The sequence below is a fragment of the Octopus bimaculoides genome, chromosome 11 (assembly GCF_001194135.2).
Source record: "Octopus bimaculoides isolate UCB-OBI-ISO-001 chromosome 11, ASM119413v2, whole genome shotgun sequence".
NCBI lineage: Eukaryota > Metazoa > Mollusca > Cephalopoda > Octopoda > Octopodidae > Octopus > Octopus bimaculoides.
Genome location: NC_068991.1, coordinates 80,312,937 through 80,337,585, shown reverse-complemented (window position 1 = coordinate 80,337,585; position 24,649 = coordinate 80,312,937). Strand labels below are relative to the sequence as shown.

Sequence of the window (24,649 nt, the reverse complement as noted above, 5' to 3'; positions counted from 1 at the left end):
AGTAAACATAAGAGCACCACAGCAAACCACAGCACATACCCAAGGCACACAGAGCTGCGCTCGGTAGTGAAGTGAAAGCACGTTATAAAAATAAAACTACTGAATAATAATAATAATAATAATAATAATGGTAATAATAATGATAATAATAATAATAAAATAATAATAAAATAATAATAATAATAATAATGATAATGATAATGATAATGATAATAATAATAATGATAATAATAATAATGATAATAATAATGATGATAATGATAATAATGATAATAATGATAATAATAATGATAATAATAATGATGATAATAATAATAATAATAATAATGATAATGATTTCATTAATTTGTGACAAGGGTGAAGAATAATGCAGAGACAGACATAAAGTGTGGATGTTTACATATAATGAAATAATTAAGAAAAAATGAAAGAAAGAAAGAAATTAAGTGTACATGGTGTACAGTGAAAAAAAAAAGGGGACATATGCATAGCATACAAAGGTTTAAAAAAGTGGCGGGACGGAAGATAGAGATGTGACCCTCCTGATACTGGAAGGTCTGTAGGGATAATCGAGGAACCCCACTGTCCGAGATTGCCCTGAAACCCAGGAGCAAGGGCCCTCTCCAATTCCTTCTCCCCGACCCACAGGTCTGCACTCAGAGCGGTACCAGCCACTCTTGCCATTTTCGCAACTTACACTCACAATAATAATAATAATAATAATAATACGAAGAGGAGTAAGCAAGTATGTAGAGCTCATCCCTGGCATCTCCAAAAGAATCGAATTACAAAAGATCAGACTTATTCTATGCCAGTCCTCGCCGGGTAAATGCAAACTTGCTCCGTTTCTGTTTTCTTTCCGCCAGACGTCAGTGTTTTCAATTGCATGGCCCTCCTCACCCGTTCTTAGGATCTTCTGATGGAAAAACCTTGTTGCCCCTTAACGTCTCCGGTTGAGACTTGAGGGTGCACAACGAGTAAATTAAAACAAAACCAAAACAACGACAACAACAATAATATTAATGAGAGAGAGAGAGAAACAGAAAGAAAAAAGAAAGAAAGAGAGAGAGAGAGAAAGAGAGAGAGAGAGAAAGAGAGAGAGAGAGAGAGAGAGAGAGAGAGAGAGAGAGAGAGAGAGAGAGAGAGAGAGAGAAAGAAAAAACTCTAGGCACAAAATCTGAAATTTGGGGGAGAGTGCTAGTTTTATCGACCCCGAAAGGATGAAAGACAAAATCGACCTCGACGGAACTTGAACTCAGAATGCCAAGACGGGCGAAATGGCCACGCGGCATCAGTGTTGGCGGGAAAAGATAAAGTCGGATACCTTTTGAAGGCACTTCGTGTACGTTGTATATATACATATCTATCTATCTATCTATCTGTCTATCTATCTATCTAAATATGTATTCATAAGGCTGTCGGAGAAAGAGTACTCAATAGCGTGATAGAGATTAATATATTTCCTTTAGGCAGAGTCCATCTCTTGCTGCTCTGAGTCTCACTCGTGGATACACAGAATAATCAGGTACGTTATAACTGCAAGTCATATCTTCATAATTTGCCAGAAAATGCTGGTCACCCACAGCGGAAACTCAAAATAGTAAGACATTGATTCAACCAAAATAATATATATATATATATATATATATATATATATATATATACCCACACACGCACACACACGCACACGTGCATATACATTTACATGAAGAAAGGTTGGAAACGGAACTAAAAGAGAGAGAAAAGATGAAAAGCTAACTTACAGTTCAAATTTGAGGTGTTGACATTCTTCAAAGTAATATGACATAACAAATTTTTTGATGAAGTCAGGGTTTAGAGTGTCTTTGATTGTTTCCGTTCTGCCGAACTGGAAATAAATAGATAAATAAATAAATAAGTACATAAATAAACAAAGAAGTACATAAATAAATGATTTCTAAGTGAGGGATGAGGCCAGTAATTTATGAGGAAAATGTCGTAATCGATACCACCGCTCTCAGTATTTGATTGGTTCATTATTTTATGGAGGCCACAGATCATGAATGGCAAGTTGATCACGATGGAATGTGAACTCAAAACACAAGCAGCAGAACGAAATAGGACAAGTATTTCTTCCGATTCCCTGACGTTTCGCTAACTCGTCACCTTTAATAATGGTTGTTGATTTTGGTATAAGATTAGAAGCGGGATCTTAGTGAAGAGCATTGACTGGTACTTTATTTTATGGACCCTGAAAAGTAATGTTGACCTCGATGGGATTTGAACCTGGAGCATAAAGAGCCGGGAGAAATAGTGCAATGCATTTTCTTCTGCCTCCCTAATGATTTTTGCCATAATTCTAAATGTGTTCTAATTTAGGTACAAAGCCAGTCATTTTTGGGATGGAGTGGAGGATGAAAGAATAAGGGAATATGAAGTAAACATATAGGTGCATGCGTCGGTGTGTTGTAAGACGTTTGCTACCCACCCATAAGGTTCCAGGTTCGATCCCAAGTTCAATCGGGCCAGCATCGCCTACTATAGTCCCGAGCCGCCCAAAGCCTTGTGAGAAACTAAAAAAAGATTTGTTGTATATGTGTAGGGACACACACACACACACACACACACACACACACACACACACACACACACACACACGCACGCGAACATACGTACGTACGCACACACACTCACTCACTCACTCACACACACGCGCAAACACACACGCTAACGCAGGCACACACACACGCTAACGCAGGCACACACACACGCTAACGCAGGCACACACACACGCGCAAACACACAAACATGCATGCAAATACACCCACGCATACGTACACACACACATGCATGGCTATACGGTTATTTGAATAACTGCCTGTGAAATTTATCTTTCTACTTAAACTGTGTGTATGTTTGTGCGAATGTACGTGTCAATGTTCAGCCTTATTTGTTTATTTCCTATGGTATTTCAATGGGCCTTAGAAATGTTTGATTTAGGGTTTGTTAGTAAATGCCTCAATGATAACATGGATAAGCTGCAGTTTTCAAAAAAAAAAAGAAAAGAAAAAATCAACCAATTAAATTGCTCATTACAAATACAATCTGTAAGTGGAACAGTAAAAATAAGCAAGATGTTTCTCAAGTTTAAAATGTGATGTTTTTGTTATGTACATTCCAACGATGGAGCTTTGCATATTTGTTAGAAACCAGTTCCTTCTTCAGAGAAAGAACTGAAATAACTAAAAACAGAAGTGAACATACACACACACATATGTCTCAGCTGTGTGGTTGATATGTATATATGGTTTGCCATAATGTGCCTTATATTTAAATTGGACAAAAAAAGAAAAACAAAAAAAAAACATTCAAACTTAGACTTAAAATTACAAACACATTAAAGCAAACTTTTAGTATAGAATTAAGTAAATAAATTCTATAGACAAACATTCAGAACAATCACCCACGTCTTTATACAAAGCAAACTCACGTTGTATTATAATTTGATTTTATGTCCAACCCGCAGCATGTTTATTGTTTGTACACTAAATGGATCAGCTTGAAGTTTTTTAAATAGATTTTTCAGCTGCCGTGCTGTTCTCTCTCTCTCTCCCATCATTTTTGTAATGCAATTTCAATAACTGCAATTTGGTTTCTGAGTTCAATGACATAATTATCAGCAGAATATATTAGAGAAAACATTGACATATTGTATTGGCTTCTATAAATACACCTCATTATTACATCAAAGTGATCCGATCAGAGTGATTTGCACTGGAAATACTTGTTGTTGAAAATGAATATAGCGTGCAGTCATTGTGTATACATGCGTGACTTTGCGTGCGCATGCGTGTGCAGACACGTTTGCATATGTTCATGTATATAAGTGTTAATATATATATAAAATTTGGGAGGCCTGCATACCAGGAAGGTAGGAGGCGATTCACTGAACTTTAAAGATATGTTAGATATCTATCTATCTAAACACACACACACACACACACACACACACACACATACAAATATTTGTATATATCGAGACATACCTCTGTGGTATGCATATATGTATGTGTTTATATATACGTATAAATACATGTATATATATATATATATATATATATATAAATATCTATATGTGAGTGAGTGTGTACGTGTGTATACACATACATATAGGTTAGGTTATGTTGCACAGATTTTCCCCAAGTGTTTCTATATGCACGTTGAAGATATTCATGACACGCCATAGGGTTCTCAGATGTCATTGTCTGCATATATATGGAGACAAACAAATGAACAAGTTGCTACCCCAACACATATAAATACTCAAACATGCTCGCGCACACAGTTAATTCATAAAATACAAGGGTAATTTTCCCAGTATTTCTGCTGTTCTAACGGCAACTCTGCGTTAGAAAAAAATTTCATCTTATTTGTATCGTACAATACACTGTGCGACGCTTTTAATAATGAAACCAATATTTGTTTAATTGTTTGTTTGGCGACATTTATACATACAACATGCCATTGGTTTTAAATATAATATCAAATTCACTATTCACTCGTCAACCACGGGTGGTGAGTCAAACTTGAGAAAGTCTTTAAAAGCTTCTAAGAGGGTGAAGTCTACTGAAGTCTTCTCATACACACCCCCCGTACACACACACACACACACACACACACACACACACACACACACACACACACACACACACACACACACACACACACACACATATATGATATATTGGATTGAGTTTGAGAGAGTTAAATTAGAAAGAGATAGATAAATAGATATATAAACAGAGATAGATTGATAAATAGTGAGATAGATAGAAATAGAAATAGAGAGAGAGAGAGAGAGAGAGAGAGAGAGAGAGAGAGAGAGAGGTGTGAGAGAGAAGGAAAGAGAGAGAGGAGTAAAATGTGCTAAACTGTGTGTTTAGTGGATTTAATCTATTCCAAACGTTCTTACTTAAACATTCCTGACGGAATACACAACAGCTAAGATAAATTGAAGTCGTTATGGGTGCTGATGAAATATATATTAGCGAGTTTGCATCAGAAAAGGAATAAAATTGAACATGGAACATTAGGAAAGACATTTCGACAATGGAGCTAATAGAAGCTTTAGCAAGTGGGCTTTTATAATAGAAACAATAGATTTAGATTAAGAAATAGAAGAGTGTGAAATAATCATTAATCTTACTGTAGGATAAACATTTCCTCAAGGATTAATTTTTGATTTGGCTCTTGGAAGTTGGTAATTCAGCCGAACAATAAATTGCTTCTAAACCAATGATAATATGGTCTGTGAATGTCTTAAATCATATTAGGCCTTTCTGAATCTCATAGCAAATGTAACACTTTCTTTACGGGTTTCCTTTAGGCAAATGTGATGACTGAGTCCAAAATGAAGAGATATTGACATATAGATTTTATTCTATAAAGAACTACACGAAGAAAGTAATACTAAGACATATTGAAGTATCGAAGTGATGCGGTCAATCGCAAAGTTGTTCAGAAGGTTCGTAAACTTCAAGTCAACATCCAATTTAAGTTATGAGATTAAGGTAATCTGTTTAGTTCAATGTAAAAAAAATAGTTTAGTTCAAATATAAAAGATAGTTCACTTAGAAAAAATTCGTTAGTCAAATCGTAAATAAAGCATCTTATAACATGGAATTGACAATATTGTAGTTCTGAGGCATTTAGTTAAATGTGGGTTTGTGGTGACTCGATAAATGTACGCAGAATTCTGTCACTGTTCGTTGTCGTCGGTTTGCAATGTCTGTACGGGAATCTGCTGTTTTATAATGTCAAGATGTTAAACGGGAACGCCTAGCTTTTGTTTTGTTAACAAAACCATATTATACCATGCATTGAACATTCTATCATTGGCCATTTGCTTTGAGAGGAAAATGGCTATATGAAAAAGAAGAATAAAGAAGCCTAGAATACGTTAACCGCAGTAACTCTTCTGTAACTGCCACTTATCTCTATTTCTTGCCTTTCTTGTACTCCAACTCAACCCCGAAACCTTTCCAATTCATTATATATAGTCGTGTCTTTTGCTTTAAATACTGCGTTGCTTTTAGCAATATACCATATAATGTAAATTTTGAGGCGTTGTTGAAACCAAGACTATGTTACCAATAAAATCAGTGTCATATCTTCTGAGTTCTTTCAAGTATTACAACAAAGGAGTGTATTTGTCACCTGCACCTTTCTGAGCCTGTTGTCTCTGACTTAGCAGTGAAAATCGAGTAATCAAACCGAACACATTTCTATTGCATAACCACTCGGAAAATTGATATAAGTCAAACGACAAGCAAGAGACCAGAGGTCAGAAATAACAACAGCAGCAGCACAGAAGACAGTAGTTAGTGAGATCAACATATGCTAGGTTTTGTCATAGAGGCTTTTCTCCGAAACAACTAAAAACAGCAGCTTTCTATGCATGGTTTCCGAACCAACGGCAACGAACTGTTACTAAATTCGACTTGTATTTATTCGCTTACCAGAAGTATACTTTCAGTTTAATACTTCAGTAGTACAATTCTGTTAACTCTATTTCATAAAATGTCTTATTTGCTGTTGTGATAACGATTTTTTCTAAGTGAACAACATGCTTTACCCTTTTAACTAAACTATTTTCTTTCTTGAACAATATTAATTTCTTAGATCTAATAATTTAAAGGGAAATACTCTGAATGATATTGTTGTCAGTGACATGAATGTAGTAAGACTCATCAATGCTTCTTCCGTGTTGTATGAAAGAATAAAAACGATAATTCAAGATCTCGTCATTTTGGTCTTAGTTGTGACATTTGCTACAAGGAATCCATAACAAAATTGTTACACATACATTGTTATGAGGTTGATTCAGTCCTAATAAGATTTAAGACACTCCTCGACCATATAATCATTGATTTAGAAACAATCTATTGTTTGGCTGAATTCCTAACTTCTAAGAACTAGATGAAAAATTAAACCGAGTGGAAATTTCTAGAATTTCTTACAGCAAGATTAACAATAATTACACACTCTTCTATTTGTTAATGTAAATCTACTGTTTGTACAATGGAAACCCACATGTTAAAACCCCGTTTGCTCTGCAGAGGCCTGTCTCTCACAATGTTCTTTATTAAATGTCTTTTCCCCATCTTGCTGCTAGGCTGTCTTCGTCTGTTTGACAACAAGCGATAAGAATTAAAAGTCAGTGGTTCGAACGAGGTTACTTCCGTTCGAAAGCGTAAGGTTACATTTGAACACATTGCGTGACAAGCGGAATAACAAAACAAATGTACGTGTGAATGTATTATTTATTGCAAGAGGAGATAAACAGGAAGAGAGGCAAATAGACAGACAACGATCTGCTCTGGGTTTAAACAACATCATAAATATCCAAATTAAAATCAATGAGTTTTCATTGCTTTAAAATAATATTATTTCGCTGAGATTATATTATCTTCTATTCACCAAAGCATCATTGTGAGAAATTCTGGTAATTGTCTTCCACTTCGGCCTGTTCCACCTCTGCCTCTTCCACCTCTGCCTCTTCCACCTCTGCTTCTCCCTCCGCCTCTCCTTTCTCTACCTCTTCCTCCTCTTCTACCACTTCCTCCTCTCCTTCCTCTTCATATTCCACTTCTTCATCTTCATCTTCATTATTATTAGTATTATTATTATTATTAAAATAGAAATGAAAAATAGAAGAGTGCCATAGTTATCATGTGAAATTGACTGAACGATATTTCGGCATCTAGCGAGCCTTCCACAGGTTCAAAATTTACATGTCAGTCTACTTCATTTTTTTTTGTTAAGATCATATAGGACTGAGGTAACTCCACCAGAAGTTATACAGAAAAAAAAATAGAAGGGTGCCATAGTTATCATGTGAAATTGGTTGAACCATATTATTATTATTATTGAGTGAGGGCGCAGTGCATGCCATCAAAGTGACACTGGAGTAAAATATACGAAGCCCATTATACCCATCATGGCTACCCGTCTGATAAGTGTACACAAGGCACATGCATCACAACCATATATACCCGACATGGTGATCTCATATCAAGATTAATAGCGTATGACCTTGCAGGTAGGGCCCAGTGAGAACTTTCTTCAGGTTGAGTAGCCCATCCCGCACAAAAGGTCCCTGAATAACGGTTGCTTAAGGATGTTGAATGAAACACCCATTATCCAAAGTCCAGAGAATTCCTCTCAACACATGGCTATAATACTCCCCCACTACTTCTGCTCGTGATCAGAGATGCACATATCGTCAGCGACCAAGGGACATGCTGAAGTGGTTAAGGTCAAACAACTGACAAGCAAATTTGTGGTATTGAGCAGAATATTTGCTGTAGCCCATCTTTTATACCAAGACAAAACAATGTACATGACAACACTTCCAATCAGTTAAGATCGGAAGCCATGAGAGCCACTGCCTGGTACTGCATCAGGACATATATTATTATTATTTTTATTATTATTATTATTATATGAAAAACACACAGCTTATTTGGCTGGATATGATGGAAAGTGTCATCTGTCCACAGCCTGCAGACTAAGGAGACACTTCTTTACTGCTCATGCTTCAAGAACCCTGCGAAGAATTCTTTCAGTTCCAAGCAATTCCGATTTTTGTGGGTGTTCTACCTTCACCCTTGCACCAATCTTTTTCAGCCATGTTGGTAGTTGAGTGTTGGTACTTCCAAGTGCACCAAATACCGCTTCTGGCATCGTGTCTACTCTCCTCATTGACCACAACCTTCGTATTCCCCATTTAAAATCGTCATGGTTGTTTATTCTTTCATGTTCTTCCATATTGATCCTGTTGACACCGGGACATGCTATGTCGATTATCATGCATGTTCTTTCTTTTTTATTCACCACAACAATGTCCGGTTTCCGATGTTTGGTCATGTGATCGCACCGGATCATTGCATCCCACAGGGTTTTGTAATTTTCATCCTCGGTGACTCATTCTGGGGTTTGCTTAAACCACGTTTTTACTGTTTTTCGGCCTTGATTTCCACAGAGCTCGCAGTGGAGCATTCTTGCCACATTGTCATGTCGTCTTTCATATTCGCGTTGTGCCAATTTCGGGCTTTCGCTAGCGATGTGCTACACCCTTTCACTCCTCTCACCACACATTCTGCATTTGTCGCTGTCAGTTTTGTTGTCTGTTCTGCACTTCATATAATTGGTCCTTAACGCTGGTTCCTGAGCTGCGCATATTAGTGTTTTTGTCTCTATCTTCAGGTCACTCCTCCTCATCCCTAGCCACCGGTCTTTTGTATCTCTATCTGTTGGCATTATTATTATTATTATTATTATTATTATTATTATTATTATTATTATTATTATTAATTTGTTTGAAATTTTAGGGGGTTTCTATCATTTTGTCCAACCCTTGTACATACGACGGGCTTCTTCCAATTTCCGTTTACTAAATCCACTGACAAGTCTTAGGTCGGCTCGAGGCCATAGTAGAAAACAAAGTGCCACTCAGTGGGACTGAACTCGGAACCATGTGATTGGTAAGGAAGCTACTTACCACACAGCCACTACTGCATCTATTCAAAACAACTCAAAACAGTTTCTCCGAGATCAATGTTTTCTTCCTGTGAATATAACTTCAATTACTTCTTCGATATTTTGTGAAAATGTTTACAGCGCATCCTTAAATTTCAAGAAAATGTCTGGTTTTCTTTGCATTTTTTCTTTGTTAACCTTTGAAGAATTGTTGTTTTCATTTCTCATCGTTAATTTTGATATTTTTTTAGTCGCTAATGAGAAGGTAACCAAAGTGTGCAAACGTATGTTTTCAAATGGCTCCTTTTTCTTTCCGTCAAACTCTCTCTCTTAAAACATCTCTATGTATTTAAGTGTCTCTGTTAATCTTGTTATTAAACGTTTTCAAATGTTTAACATTTAAAACATATTCCATTCTTAACTTGCTCCCCATTAAAAGGATGTTGTGTGGCACAACTCATAGAGTGGGGAAAAGCCTGTATTTTGTCCCCACTTTGCCAATCATGCCATAAAACATCCCTTTAATGTTAAAAGAGGAGGTAGTGAGTGCATTTATGATTTGTTTATTTTTCTATATTTGTTTACATTATGGGTTCAAATCCAACGAGGTAAACTTTATATTGCATACTTTCTAGGTCGATAAACTATAGAATTAACTAACTTAACTACACCCTTTTCAAAAGACTTGGAAACCGTGCCTCTATTAAGAATATTTTTGCTTTACCTTGTAGATACAGTCACTTGAGCCTGGAAGCCTCTAGTGGAACCCACTCTATTGTAAATGTTGGTTTCTTCCTCGCTTACATTGTTATAAATTCCAACTTGGAGCCATTCGGCCTGGGTAATAGAAGCACGAATCTCACCGGAAAAGATGCGATAATCATAGGCTGTGTTTTACCTTCTCTCACTTATTTACAACAGTGTGTTAGAACGCGAGCTGGCAGAACCGTTAGAGCGTCCTAAAGACTCCTTATGTATTTTGGTTCTGCTCTTTACCTTCTGTGTTCAAACTCCACCGTGGTCAACGTCACCTTTCTTTCTTTCGGGATCGATAGAATAATGCAAGAAAGACATACTGGGGTTGATGTAATCAATAAACCACCGCTCCCAAATTTCATGCCTTCCGCCTCAATCAGAAATTAATTTATATTTCAGAAATTAATTTATAATGTCTCTCGACCTTATACAAGTAACAACTAAATGTCACTCATATTACATCCTCTCATCATACAAATAAAAATAGTCTTCAGCATATAGTGACTAAGAAAAGAAAGAATAGACGGAAGGGCCAGAGCTTGAACGAATTTGCTTATATATGTGCTGTCCCAGGGTTAAAGGGCAATAGTAACTTTGAGTATTTATTAGGGATTCACGGACAAGGAATTCAAAGAGCAGTATAACCAATAGCTAAACTCTTTATTGTGTCTTGTGATATTGTAACTGATTTCTATAGACTTATTTATTCATATCTATTCTGTATTGTGACTCAGACTTCATAAAGATGATTCTAACTTGTGATGTTAAAATTCTTGATTAATTGTCTTGTATTATAAGTGCCTTGTTAAATTTATGCAGTGTGTGATATAGTAGAATTCTTACCGTATTTAACTAAATTCCTTCTTGAACGTGCTTTAGAATTCGGAAAAAATTTCATTCTAATTAATGTTTCTGACATTAATGTCATGATCGCTAAACATTATTTTATAATAATTGTTTTCAGTCTAAAAGTAACACAGAAATTGTTTGATGTTGCCACAGGATCGTTGGACGAGGCTTGTGAGTTGAAAGAACTAAATAATTTAGACTCAGGTCTCCATCCAAATAAATTGAGAATTTAAAGGAGGATAATATTAATAATTTTAAAATCAATTGTTTCATTACAGAACAAGTCTGTCCTTACATTAATCACTACAGAATGTGTGACCTGTGTCTCTTTTTGTCTTTCGCATTTGGGATTAAACTACCAGCATTGGTAAAGTCCTGCAACCTCGTATATCTATTCTTAACGAGGAACTACCAAACAATTACTAGCTAAAAGAAACATATTTCTCACATAACTGATTTATTGCATCCTGAAAAATAAACATTAACTTAGCTATTCGTCAAAACTAAATGAACAACATCAGCAATAACTTTTGGTGTATTTTACACATGAAATATTACGAGTTTTAGCATTCGAACGGATGAATTTGTCATGTGTTCTCTGTACGTGAATTCGATAAATATGGCGTATTTTAGAAGTTTTTATTGCACCTTATCATATTCGCGGGCTGAATCTGTTTACGAATATTTCTCTTTTGACACACACACACACACACACACACACACACACACACACACACACACACACACACACACACACACACACACACACACACACACACACACACACACACACACACACACACACTTATATACAAAACATAATGCACGCACATATATATAGGGTGTAGGATGGTTCATGTGTGTGTGTGTGTGTGTGTGTGTGTGTGTGTGTGTGTGTGTGTGTGTGTGTGTATTCGTTAGATGGGTGTGAAAGCGTGTTTGTGAGAAGGTAATAGTGAGTGCGAGTGTGAGGAAATAACGATATTGGTGAAGCAGACTTGATGGCAAACATGGAAACGCCCCCCCCCACAAGCAAAAATATTCGTAAACTCATTTATATATGATTTGTAATCGAAATTCGATGGAATAATAACGCATAAATCCTATAATGAAAGGGATACATAGTGAATTCATTGAGCTTGATGCAAATCAACGGATGTGGAATCACAATAATATTGGTCTCAGATATATTGACGTTCTAATTCATATAAAGGCGATAGGATTTTGCATCTGTGGATAATAATATATCAACAAGACCAGGTGTTTCAGCATTTAACACTGTAGTCATCGTGGCTATAGATGAACGTTTTAACACTGCTGTATTAAATATAGAGCAGACGTATTGTATAAAATTATTTCCTATTTCCATGACAACAGTATATAGAATTTCAAAACACAAAAACAAATAGACGCATATGTTTGACAAAGAATACAGCATAAAGATTATGTGATTTTGTGGCTACGAAAGACAAATATGCTATCAAAGCCAGGTGTTTTAAGTTTGAACACATAACCATGTTTGGAAGACTAAATATCATTACATTAAAAATAATACAGACGTAGTTTATAAAATTATTTTCTATTTCTGTGACTCTAGTGAAGGACAAAGAATAAAGCAAAGGTAGGGAAGATCTTGGAAATAGGAATTTAATTATATCGATCTAATAACATGTTTGTTGAATATTATTTCACGCTGTAGAAAGAATTTGATGAATATCGATTTAATACTTTTACAATATAGCAATTAAATTTCGTTAAACGTTCGCAAAAATTAGGGTAATTCTGTCATGACGGCTTTATGGTAAAATTTCGAAGTGTTTAGGTGTCAATTCGAAATACTAATTATGTTGACAGCTAGTCTTGGAGAATATAACAGTTTGAATAATTTTCAGTGCATGCGAGATTTGTATATTTTTGTAGCTTCTCCAAGAGAAATCATTGACATTCATAACATGAAAAGTTCTACAAAGGAAAAACAGTAAAGCAATCACAATTATAATTATTGGTGCCACAATAATTATCTGAAGCCATGAATGACCAAGTTAATATTGTCTACCATCAAGCAATTGAGCAGTCTAGCATTAAAATTCTGTAAGCTGTATTCCACCGTGTCAGTAGAAAAGACACTTAACTGTTAATGGCTACGTCAATAAATGAAACACAAGTAAAGACCAGAAGCTGTTATGACAACTCTGTAAGTTGTGATAGAAATATTTAATTGACAAATGTTTTGTTGACTTCTGAAAGAAAGAGATTTCATAGACAAGTTACCAGTAATAGGTTGGTGCCTTATCAATGGAGGAATCTTTTATGATTGTTCAGTGGAATCTCAAACCCGTAAAAGAAATGATTATATATTGAGCATTATTTGTCGTTATCGGATAACAAATCCATTTAGACGATGTGTGGTCATAACACATGCGATTCACAAGTTTAAGGGGTCTTTGAGATACCACGAAGTTTCCTCTGTCAAAGCAACCCGACTTCATGCAGTCTCCTTCATTCAGTTTAAAATATCTTTACTCCAGCATCTCACACAGACATCTATACCTTCCGATTAACAGCCAGGAGCTCCAACCGATCGGGAAGAACACCGCATGAACGAGGCCTACTTCCTGTCTCGATCTTGCTGAAGCGAATCATCCTTTGGGAACTGGTTAGCTGACATACGAATCATGGCCAACCCAGTGGAAAAGACGACGAAGAGTGCAGGCCTCAATGCTGTAGATCCCGGCCCTCGAGTGTGTTTCGGTACGAGGCACCTTGTCCTTCGATGTGATGACCCGGGATATATTGGAGCGAACGGATATGGAAGGCTTCCAGTTGTCTGATCTGGCACTGATAAAGGGTCCAGCACTCAGAGTTATACAGAAGGGTGGATACAGGGGCATCTCGATAAACGGATATTTTTGTGCCTGCTCTAAGGTTCTTGTTCTGAAAGACTCGTTCGCTGAGTCTCATGAAAGATGCAGAGGCCAAGTTGATCCGACGAAGTATCGCCTCGTCAAGGAGTCCAGTGTTAGAGATTGTGAAATGAGTCCTCCCGCCGTAGAGGAGCATCATCAAAAGGGACGAGATGGGGGGAGGTAAGTAGGGGAAGGGTAATTGGAGAACTTCAGTTTTTTGATATTTTACTTTAAGACCAAACCGGGATTAAGAACTCTTCACTGAGTTTGACATGCTTTGAAAAGAGGCAGCGGTATAAGATGGCACAGGTGAATCGTCAGCATATTGAATCTCATTCTCCATGGTTGAGAGGATTTCTGATGTGACTTTCTGGCAGCAAGTGTTAAAGACGCTGTCATCATAGAGTTACGTGATACAAATTCTGTGTTTTTTGATTAACTGTCTCCTAGAAAGAAGGGTTACAGCCATTAGGTAAACGTTAAAATGTACAGGGGTTAGGATGCATTCTTGCTCTATCCCTACCTGGACATCAAAGGGTTCCGACGCTTCACCGCCAAGTATTACTCTCGCAAGCATACCATCATGAAACTTCTGGGCTATCGAGAGAAATGTTAGTGGACAACCAAAATACTGAAACAGGAGCCACAACATAGGACGGTTGACCGTGTCAAACGTCTGTCTTGGATTGATGAAGGCGAAATGTATGTCTCTACTGTTCACCACACTTTTCAAGAAGACGGGCTACAAATATCATGTCAGAACTGGTCGAAATCAACTTTGAGACTCAGGCAGGACCAGGTTGGTAACATCAGGCAGATGTCGTCGGAGAATACATAAGAAGATCTTGCCGGCGTTGTCCTCGAATGTGGCCACACTCTGTACACTCTTCCTTGCGCTGACACTTGCGAGTAAAAGTACTGACACTTGCGAGTAAAATTCAGTAGATGGAAACTGTATGGAAGCCCTTCGGATGAATTGTAGCTATAATTCAAAAGATACAGCTATGTCGAACAATGTCACACTGATTTCGCATGAGTATTAAAGACGTGTCTGTGGAGTACTCAACCGCATACACTTTAATTAAACGAACTCTGTTCAGATGAGTTTACAACTGAACAAGGAAGATGTCTTTGTGTGTTTGGGTGTATGATGTGTGAGAGAGATTCTGTGAAAGTGTGTAAAGAGAAGGAGACAAAGTAACTTACCTCATAAAACGTTTCACTTTTGAAATTCTTTGTGTAGAGAATGCATACTGGATCAGATTTAGAGAACAGGTCTCTATCCCTCAAGTTCCTGAATTAAAAAAAAGTCCACAATATAACTCATTATAAAATAGTGCATATTATGTGTCGGAAAACCCTTATAATACAGAATTTAGACTAAAAGTTTCACTTTAATTACCTTATCAGATATCTATGAACTGCATCTTCAACCGTCACTTAGTAGCAAGTCGTTGTTGAACCACACATGAAATATATCCTAAACTGTTTAATTATAAGGGCAACGTGTCGCTGTTTAACCGCACCTAAATACATTTTAAGGGCAATATGTTGTTGTTAAGCTTTAGGTTAGCCTTTATTGACCGCGTCAATAAATAAAGGCGTTCCTGATATGATCATACCGTCGAGTTTTAGGACAAAAATATTCTTTTCAGTTAACTTACTAGATGCCAATTCCACATCTAATACATTTTAACTTGTCTATTTAAAGGGCAACGCTTTGTTGTTTAACACAGGGTTATCTCCTATTAATCATATTTATAATTAGAGGCTTTCTTGTTATGATCATAACATGTTTTTTCCCAGATATTAGGAGTGTAACGTCCAATTTGTCCTTCCTGCGCTCTTCTTTTTAAAATAGTAGCATCTGTTCTGAGGGAGATTTGGCTGCTATTTCTAACATGAAGAACGACCAGGTAGAAATTTCTTCATTTGCTTATAGAACAACATATTTGTTCAGCTGCGGTTTTGTATTTTTAAAATCAGTGTCTTGTTTGTTTATCAGTTGTATACTCAATTAAATTAGACAAGATTTAATTATCAAGAACACATTATTGAGTAAGATAATAAGATAAAACAAATATGTTTGACAGTAAACTAAAATATCAATTTATTTATCTTTTAAAAATAGCAATTTTAAAATTCCGAAAAAACAAAACGAAACAACAACAAAAAAAACTTCCCAAACACAGATTCGTATAAATGTATGTCTCTATTCGTAGGTGTAAAGAAAAAGGTAACAATAACAAAAAAATGTAGTCAGGTAGCTTATTAAGAACTGAATCTCCACAAATTCTTACTCCGAGTTTCTCACGGTTGATTCAAAAATCCATCCGTCGTCCGTCCGCCGTCCGTCCGCCCGTCCGTCCGTCCGACTGTCTATCTGTCTGACTGCCCACCCTCATTTTCTCTCTCTATCTATCCCTCTCTCATGCTCTTTATCGTACTATCACTCTCTCTCTCTCTCTTTTACTCTCTATTTCCCTCTCCCTTCCTCTCTTTCTCGCGCGCTATTCAAGGGATCGGAAAAAGCCACTCGGATGGCCTCCACAACCATAAGATGATTTTCTTAAACGATTTAGTCCAAAACAGAAAATAAAGTCGCAATTAAGAAAGAATTAGAAGCGTGGTGGTCGATACAAATGATACAAGGATATAAAGTTTCTGGGAGACGTATTTGAATGTAGTTGGGTCGAAATCGAGTCATATAGGATTGGCTATATCTGCTGAATGGTTTGTTTTTCCATAGAACTGGACCGTTCAATAACGGTGAGGATGCATCCATACCCATGCATCCATACACATACATACATACATACATACATACATACGTACACACTTACATGCATACATATGTGTATACACATGCACACTGACGCACATTGGGCACAAACAAACAAACAAACAAAAGAAAACGCAGCTCTGATAACGGACAGAGTCAACGACTATTGAAAAAGTTGCGAAACGCAACGAAAATTTTACAAGTAAATAACTAAATGAGTGGAAAGCGAACCGGTGAGTGCGTTAAACAACTAGACCACGCTGCAATTGTATATATATATATATATATATATATATATATACATGTCTATCTATCTATCTATCTATCTATTTCTGCCTCTTTACAGTCACTTGAGACCCCATGTGAGAAAAAGGCGAAAGAAAAGTAATGAAAGCGAGCGTGAGGGCTCGAATCAAGGAAACCCAGGAAGACGATGGGGAGTGTACAAGCATATACACACATTTATGTACGCGCACGCGCATACACACATACAAACATCCCACCACTCATACCCACACACACACTAGGTGTCCACCAAGATAAATAAAGCATGGTTCCTTCATATAAAGTAATATGGAGCTCTAATTCCGAGATATGTTAATGCAGTAAAGGAAAATGGTAGAACTGCAAGTCTGTTTTTGTCTTTTACAGAATCTATTCTTTCTAAGATAAAATGAGAGGCTAGTTGTAAGAAGATTTGTATTCAATCTGATTAGCGAAATCAGTTCGTGCTGTCTGCTAGGTAAATGATATAATTAAGAATCTATTCAATGAAGAATTCACAATGTCTGGAACTTGAATGACATTTTCCAGAAAGAAAAATCACAAACATTTATTATTTAACCTATAATATCAATATTTTTGTTACGCTATTCTCTTCAACTATTCACAAATATCCAGATACGACGACCTCTCACTTGTATGATACACGAAAACAATTCTAGAAACAATCTTTGCTATCTGAACCCAGGTAAAAATACACCGGTATAAAATCTGTGTGTGCGTGTATGTATGTATGTATTGAAAATCATCAGGCAAGACAAGGTCCAAGACACGGAACTTCACCCTCACTTTCTCTCTATCTCTCGAGGAAATTTTATTTTCAGTTGGGCAATCATCACCCTTTAGAGGTTCATAATCTTCCCAGAAGAACCTCACAAAGTCCGGCGAAGGCCCGTGGCTCTCATGGGATTTGTGGGACAAGTTAAATCAACGCAGTTAAGGTTCCTCTAGAACAACTGGGTGCTGGAATGACATGGGTAGGAAAGAAAGGAAATTTCAAATGATTGACCTGTTCTCGTTTGTAACAATGATGAGTACCATAACTCACTGAGTTTTCGGTCCTTCATCGAACATTGCATCTTAATTGAACACATAAATAAGAAACTAATGTGGCAGAACTTATTTCGTCCAAGTTTTACTAATAACTGAAGTTGAATGTTGCTTGATAATCAAAGAAAACAAAATATTTCTGCTCTTTACATTCATACTACTATTCACAATGGTGAGTTGCTTCATGTTATACTGTAATATTTATAATTAACTAATTAGGGGTCATAGGGGTTAAATAGCTTTAATTAGGGTCCAGTACAGCACTAGTAACAGGAGATAGACAATTGATCCTTTACTTACACATTTCGTTTTATAATAAAACAACATATGTTAATTGCATTTAACAGTTCATTCACATATACTCCAGGGTCCTTCTTTTTGTTTTGTCTCAGGTCAGTCCTGGACGAGTAGACTTATGATCCAAAAAAGCTCCAGTTATGATGACTCTATTCCTCTTTCAGTCACTGAATATCTACGATTAAATCATTCAACAAGTTTCCTTGAAAGAGATCAAAGAGATTCCATCGTTCTCCATTCCATCCTCATCTCGATCATTGCATTTCTATTATAACACTGTTACTTTCTTTTTTAGGCGGCAAAGAATAATTTGAAAGAAATCTTGTTGCAAGATCATTTAAAGACTTCTTAGAAATCCTGCCAGGAATATTGCTTTCAAAGGTTTGACACAAGGCGAAAAAATGTTATGAGGAGAAGGTTAATCGATTATAACGATTCCAGTACTTAACTGGTACCTTATTTTATCAACATGAACTTAGAACGCAAAGAATCGGAAGAAATGCTGCTACGCATTTTGTCCGACACGCTAACAATTCTGTCACTCGCCTCCATAGTGATGGAAACAAGCCAACACTTGTTGTCAAGCAGCGGGGAGACAAACACAAACACACAAACACGACGGATTCCTGAGACCATTTGGTTGCTTCTTAACCACACAACCACATTTGCACCTACACGTTCTGATAATAAATAAATTTGTTTTGTTTCATGTCGCGTGGGAAAATGACATCAGTGTTCAGAATCCCTGGCCCATTGCGTTTAAAATACAAAGCACAGAGTTTAGAACAGGGATTGCAGGATCAAAGGCGCGAAGGAACTCTTTCAGAGAGCAATGTATATTTTTTGTTGCTTTTTCTCTAAATTAGAACAAATGTAACCGAAACTATAAAAACAATAATTTAGACGTTTGGAGAATGTTGTGTTAACCCATGAATGGTGCAGTTTCAGAAATTTTGCACTGAAAAAACGAAATCATTAATATCGTTCTTCATGAAAAAAATAAATATGTTACAAAGGAAGTGCGATGAAGAATACTGCTAGCAAGAAACTCTAAAACGACGGGCAAATAACTTGCAGTAGACTTGGTAATATCTTCTAAGACTCTTCCTGCTATTTTTTTCCTCATCAGTAAAATGATGAAGCTCGATAATTAGATTCCACAAGAATTGTCTGAAAATCAGAAATTGTGGCAACTAAAGTGGAATGTAACGTAGCTCATTGGCAACATAAAGAAAACTTTATGCACCGTTTTGTTACCTGTGAAGAGAAAAGGATATTTTTATTTTTGTTTCAGCGAGGAGAAGCAATAGCCATAATGGGGAACCACAACGCAAATCGTTTGATAATATAAAACGAGCTGAGCAATGCTTAGATGCAGACGTCCGAAAAGTTTTAAACATTTTAAAAAGCAAACGCATCTTAAATGGTTAAAGTGAATGTATGGAACTTTGCATGAAGGGGTTTCAATTATTAATACTTTATTTTTGCAAAAGTAGTAATCAACTAGTGTAACATCACAGTGCCATGAAATGGACTGTAAACATGAAAAATTAAAGTCAAAGCACCAACATCGCTTAACACAGTTGGACAAATTTTGTCTGACGATAACACTCAACCACATACTTCTGACATTACACTTCGGATATTAACAGAGCCAGGTTACGTAATTATATTGCGTGCCCCGTTGTCATCAAGAATCTCCCCAACGCATCATCACATTTTACAACATTTGGAATTGTTATTAAAGGATCAGCGAACCAACAAGTCTCAAAACACGAACAACGTTTTATAATTTGCATATTTAATTTAATACGCGTTTCCAACGATGTAATTGAATATAATGGAACATATTTTAATTCAATAAATTTTTTAAATCCCATTTTTAATGTCATTACTTCTTCATTTAACAAAACAATGCTTCAGGTGGTACAAGCAACAAAAAATAAAATGTGACACACCAATTTTACATCATAATTCTGGCTTCTTTGCATTACTCTTTTACATCTTGTTTCAAGCCCGTTTATATTCCTCGCTATATGAAGCACAATGTCGTTGAGGTTACGTTATTTAACTACAGTGCATATGAAAACCGGCGTGAACGCCCATGATTTAAATGTTGCACAATATTTTTTGCAGCATTAATTTATGGCACTTTATATTCCAGGTTCAAATCCTTCAAAGGTTAACTTTATATCATTGACCTCAGATGAGGTCTACAGTAAGTTAGTAACCTCGACCGAAGTCAGCCATGTAAAAAACCAAATAAATAACAATGAACTAAATCTAAAACAGAAATTAAAGACGCTTCAAAAAAGATATAGATTAAGCTTAGTTTTAGTAATTTCCAGCCTTGAAATCTTTCTGCATGATATCTAAATCCTTCTGTATTCTAGAACACTTAATAAAGAATTTCATGATCAGAGCTGCCTTCATTTTGCTGTTGAATACCGAGAGCAAGTTAACCTCAAGAGAGACTATTTCTCTTCTATGGCCAGGCATCAAAGGTGTCAAAGGGCAGTAAAATGGCGACAATAAGAATGACAATAAAACTAATATCAAGTCTCAGAATATAAGACATTATGATCTATTACATAAACTATTGAGAATTATCGAAACAGTTACAGATCGATGCACAAACTTTCAAAATGCTGGAATTCTTTGTTCAGAAGTAAATGTAATTTTTTTGGACAAAAATTGATTAAATAAACCGAATCAACAATTGATTCTTTTTCTTTTATATCATAATAAAGAAAACAAGTCATAATAAAGAAAAAAGTCATAATAAAGAAAAAAATCATAATAAAGAAAAAATCATATTAAAGAAAACGAAATGGAGTTTATTTGTTATACTTTGTGTATATCCTCTCCTCTTTCTTCCTCTCCTTTCTTCCTCCCATCTTTCTTTCTCTCCTTTCTTTCGAGCTTTATCCTATTTCTTTCTTATTCGTCCTCCTCTTCTTACTTTCCCCCAGTTTTCTCCACCTTCTTTCCCACTACTTGGGGACAATGATCTTGACAACTATGATGAAAGGGATGATGATGATGATGATGATAATGACGACGACGACGACGATGATGATAATGACGACGACGACGACGATGATGATGATGATGATGATGATGATGATGATGATGATGATGATGATGATGATGATGGTGATGATTCATTTGTCGTTTTTAGATTTCTTGACTTAATTGCGCTGCTTTTACTACGCATGGATATAAATAAAGGAGTTTTGTTTGTTACTTTTTATTTATTTACATCCCTATTCTGTTTTTTAAAGGAAACATAAAATAACAGTGAGGGAAAGAGGAGAAAGAGTAGGGAGAGAGAGAGAGAGAGAGAGAGAGAGAGAGAGAGAGAGAGAGAGAGAGAGAGAGAGAGAGAGAGAGAGAGAGAGAGGCAAGAGGGGAGAGAGAGGCAAGAGGGGAGAGAGAGGAGACATCTTGAATATTTTCCTTTCATAAAAGGAACATTGACAATTCTTTCTACAATATCTTTTTGTGCATTTCAATCACAAACCAAGAAATGAGGACCGGATAGAGACCATCGCTAAAAGGTGTCCATCGAAAAATATATCCCAGTCTGTAGCAGAAGACATTTACCCAAAATGCCACACATCGGGTCTGAACGCATTGGGACTGAACCATTTGTTCGGTATGCAAACTTCTTAATCAAACAACTTCCGTATTTTTGACGATTTAATAAAGTGAAATATGCACCATCCACTTCACATCGCTAACACCTCACCTTTGTCTGGGATCCGAACATAAGACTCCCCTCATCCTTTACTTTGTACACTAAAACTATGTTCTGCTCTTCAATCAACCAGAACTTTCCATCTTTTGGACATCAACGCTCTAATACTATTCTCCACCCTTACACTTGTTCACCTCTGTTATTGCCTATCACTCTCCTACTAACCCCACCCCAGATATGCTGCTTCCCATCTAATCTTCTCATCATACTCTTAACAGTTTCACCGTCCCCCCCCAATCTGGTCCTTTTGATCTCTTGCTATCTCTTACTTACCCATGGGTCACTTGAACAAATGTTCATACCTTAGGTTGTTGTATATTCTCTACAGTTACACTTCTATTTCCCTGTGTCGGGCCTTTTTGCTATCATTGACTCCTCTCCAGCATCTACATGCTTTAGGTCACTGAATAACGCTCTAGTGTCGGTGCCATAACAAAATGCTTACCTCGTACAATATGTAAAAAAAAAAAAAAAAGATACGTATATATTTAGTAGCCTGCAAGGTAACACTATTTCGTTTTGCAACCATAATGTACTAAGCAATATATTAGAGGTTTACAAGTCAATAATGTGTCTTATCTTTTGTTCGAAGTGCGATATTTTCACCTTGTCTCTATATTTTCTCGATAAAATTTGTTAAGTGGTTGATGTTAAGAAGGGCATCTTTCCCGGTGATACATTCGAACACCAAACATTAGGGGCAGTAGCTCCCAATAAGAAATCCCTCAGTAAGGTTGATGATGACGGTGACGGCGATGAGGATCATGTTGTTGCTGTTGTTGTTGATGATATGATGAAAATGATTCTGAAGATGATGATGATTCTAATGATGATGATGATGATGATGATGATGATGATGATGATGCTAATGATGATGATGAAGCAAAGTAAGTAAAATAGAAAAATTGACTTTTAAACTTGAATAAAATTTCAAGAAAAGCATTGAAAGCATATTTTTTCAACTCAAACGTTTATTCCTACTTATGTTTTTAATTAATTACTGTTTTTTTAAAATCTATCTCCAAATTCATAAATCAATTTTGAAAATTATTTTTCAATCCAATTTTTTCTTATTCTTTATGCAAATTTGTATTTATTGCTTTTAATAAACACACCTCATACACATACAATTACACATACATTTACACACACATTTACACACACATTTACCCATATATATACTCACACACGTAAATACACTAAGACGTGAAGAAATAAATATATTCTTATAAACATCAACAAATTTGCATATGTGTTTATGGTTTGTGTGTTTGCAAATGCATTTGTCTGTTTGGATGTTTGTGCTTATTTGTTTGTCTAGGTGTGTATCTGAGTGTATACCTGGATTAATATGTGTGCTTATGTGTTCACAGATTAGTGTATGTATCTGTGTGTGTGTGTGTGAATGTGTGTCTCCTATTGTGTCTGTGTGAGCCTGTTACTGTGTGGATATGTTTCTCTTTGTGTGAGTGGGCCTGGGTATATATGAGTGAATGTAAGCCAGTATAGATGTCAATGTGTGTGTGTGTATGAGAGAGAGAGAGATAAAGACAGAAAGAGATACATATAAAGTGAGGGAGAGAGATAGGGAGAGATATAAAGTGAGGGAGAGAGAGAGAGAGAGAGAGAGAGAGAGAGAGAGAGAGAGAGAGAGAGAGAGAGAGAGAGAGAGAGAGAGAGAGAGAGAGAGAGAGAGACAGAGAGAGAGAGAGAGAGAGAGAGTGCGTATGTATTAAATATTTTGTATATTTACTAAAACAACGAAAAAAAGTAAAAACAATCTCTGAAATATTTCAAAGTAGACAGAATTCATAAAATTTGGGCGGCAAACAATTGCTATATCATCAGTCTTGTAGCACAAGACAAGGATATGTGTAAGTGTATGTATGTGAGTGTGTGTACGTTTGTGTGTGCGTGTGTGTGTGTGTGTGTAATTACTATAATCTCCGGTTATAATGAAAGACAACGTTACATTATATCTTCTTATAGAATGACCGCAGCTTTAAAGCTGAAACAATTGAAAGAATTAAAAAATTGAAGATATAATATATATATATGAATGTATAGATAATATAAAATGTATAATATATATATATATTATAAAACATATAATATATATATATATATATATATACAAATATATATACATATATATACATATATATAGATATGCATATATATGTATATACATATATATATAAATATATATATATATATACATATATATATATATATAATAATAATAATAATACAAAGAATATATATGCATGTATACACACATATATGTACATACTTACATCTACATGTGTATATAGATGCATATCAAAGTACAGGACGTTAGAAAAATGAACTACAGACAACGGAACGAACACATAGGAAAACAGATAGCCACTTGGAATTATTCCTTCGTCAGCTGCCTCTATTCTAACTAGACGTTTCGATTGCATA

At 35.9% G+C, this 24,649-nt stretch overlaps 1 protein-coding gene across 2 annotated transcripts in view; it reads right to left on the bottom strand.

Moving 5' to 3' along the window:
• LOC106878522 (copine-8) overlaps positions 1-24,649 on the bottom strand; it is a 137,691-nt gene that overhangs the window by 66,581 nt on the left and 46,461 nt on the right. For both annotated transcript variants that reach the window (XM_014927750.2, XM_014927751.2), the window contains exons 2-3: positions 15,237-15,324; positions 1,764-1,867 (exon numbers count right to left, since the gene is read on the bottom strand). In XM_014927750.2, the coding sequence (XP_014783236.1) occupies positions 1,764-1,867; positions 15,237-15,324 (192 nt within the window). The remainder of the gene's footprint in view (positions 1-1,763; positions 1,868-15,236; positions 15,325-24,649) is intronic.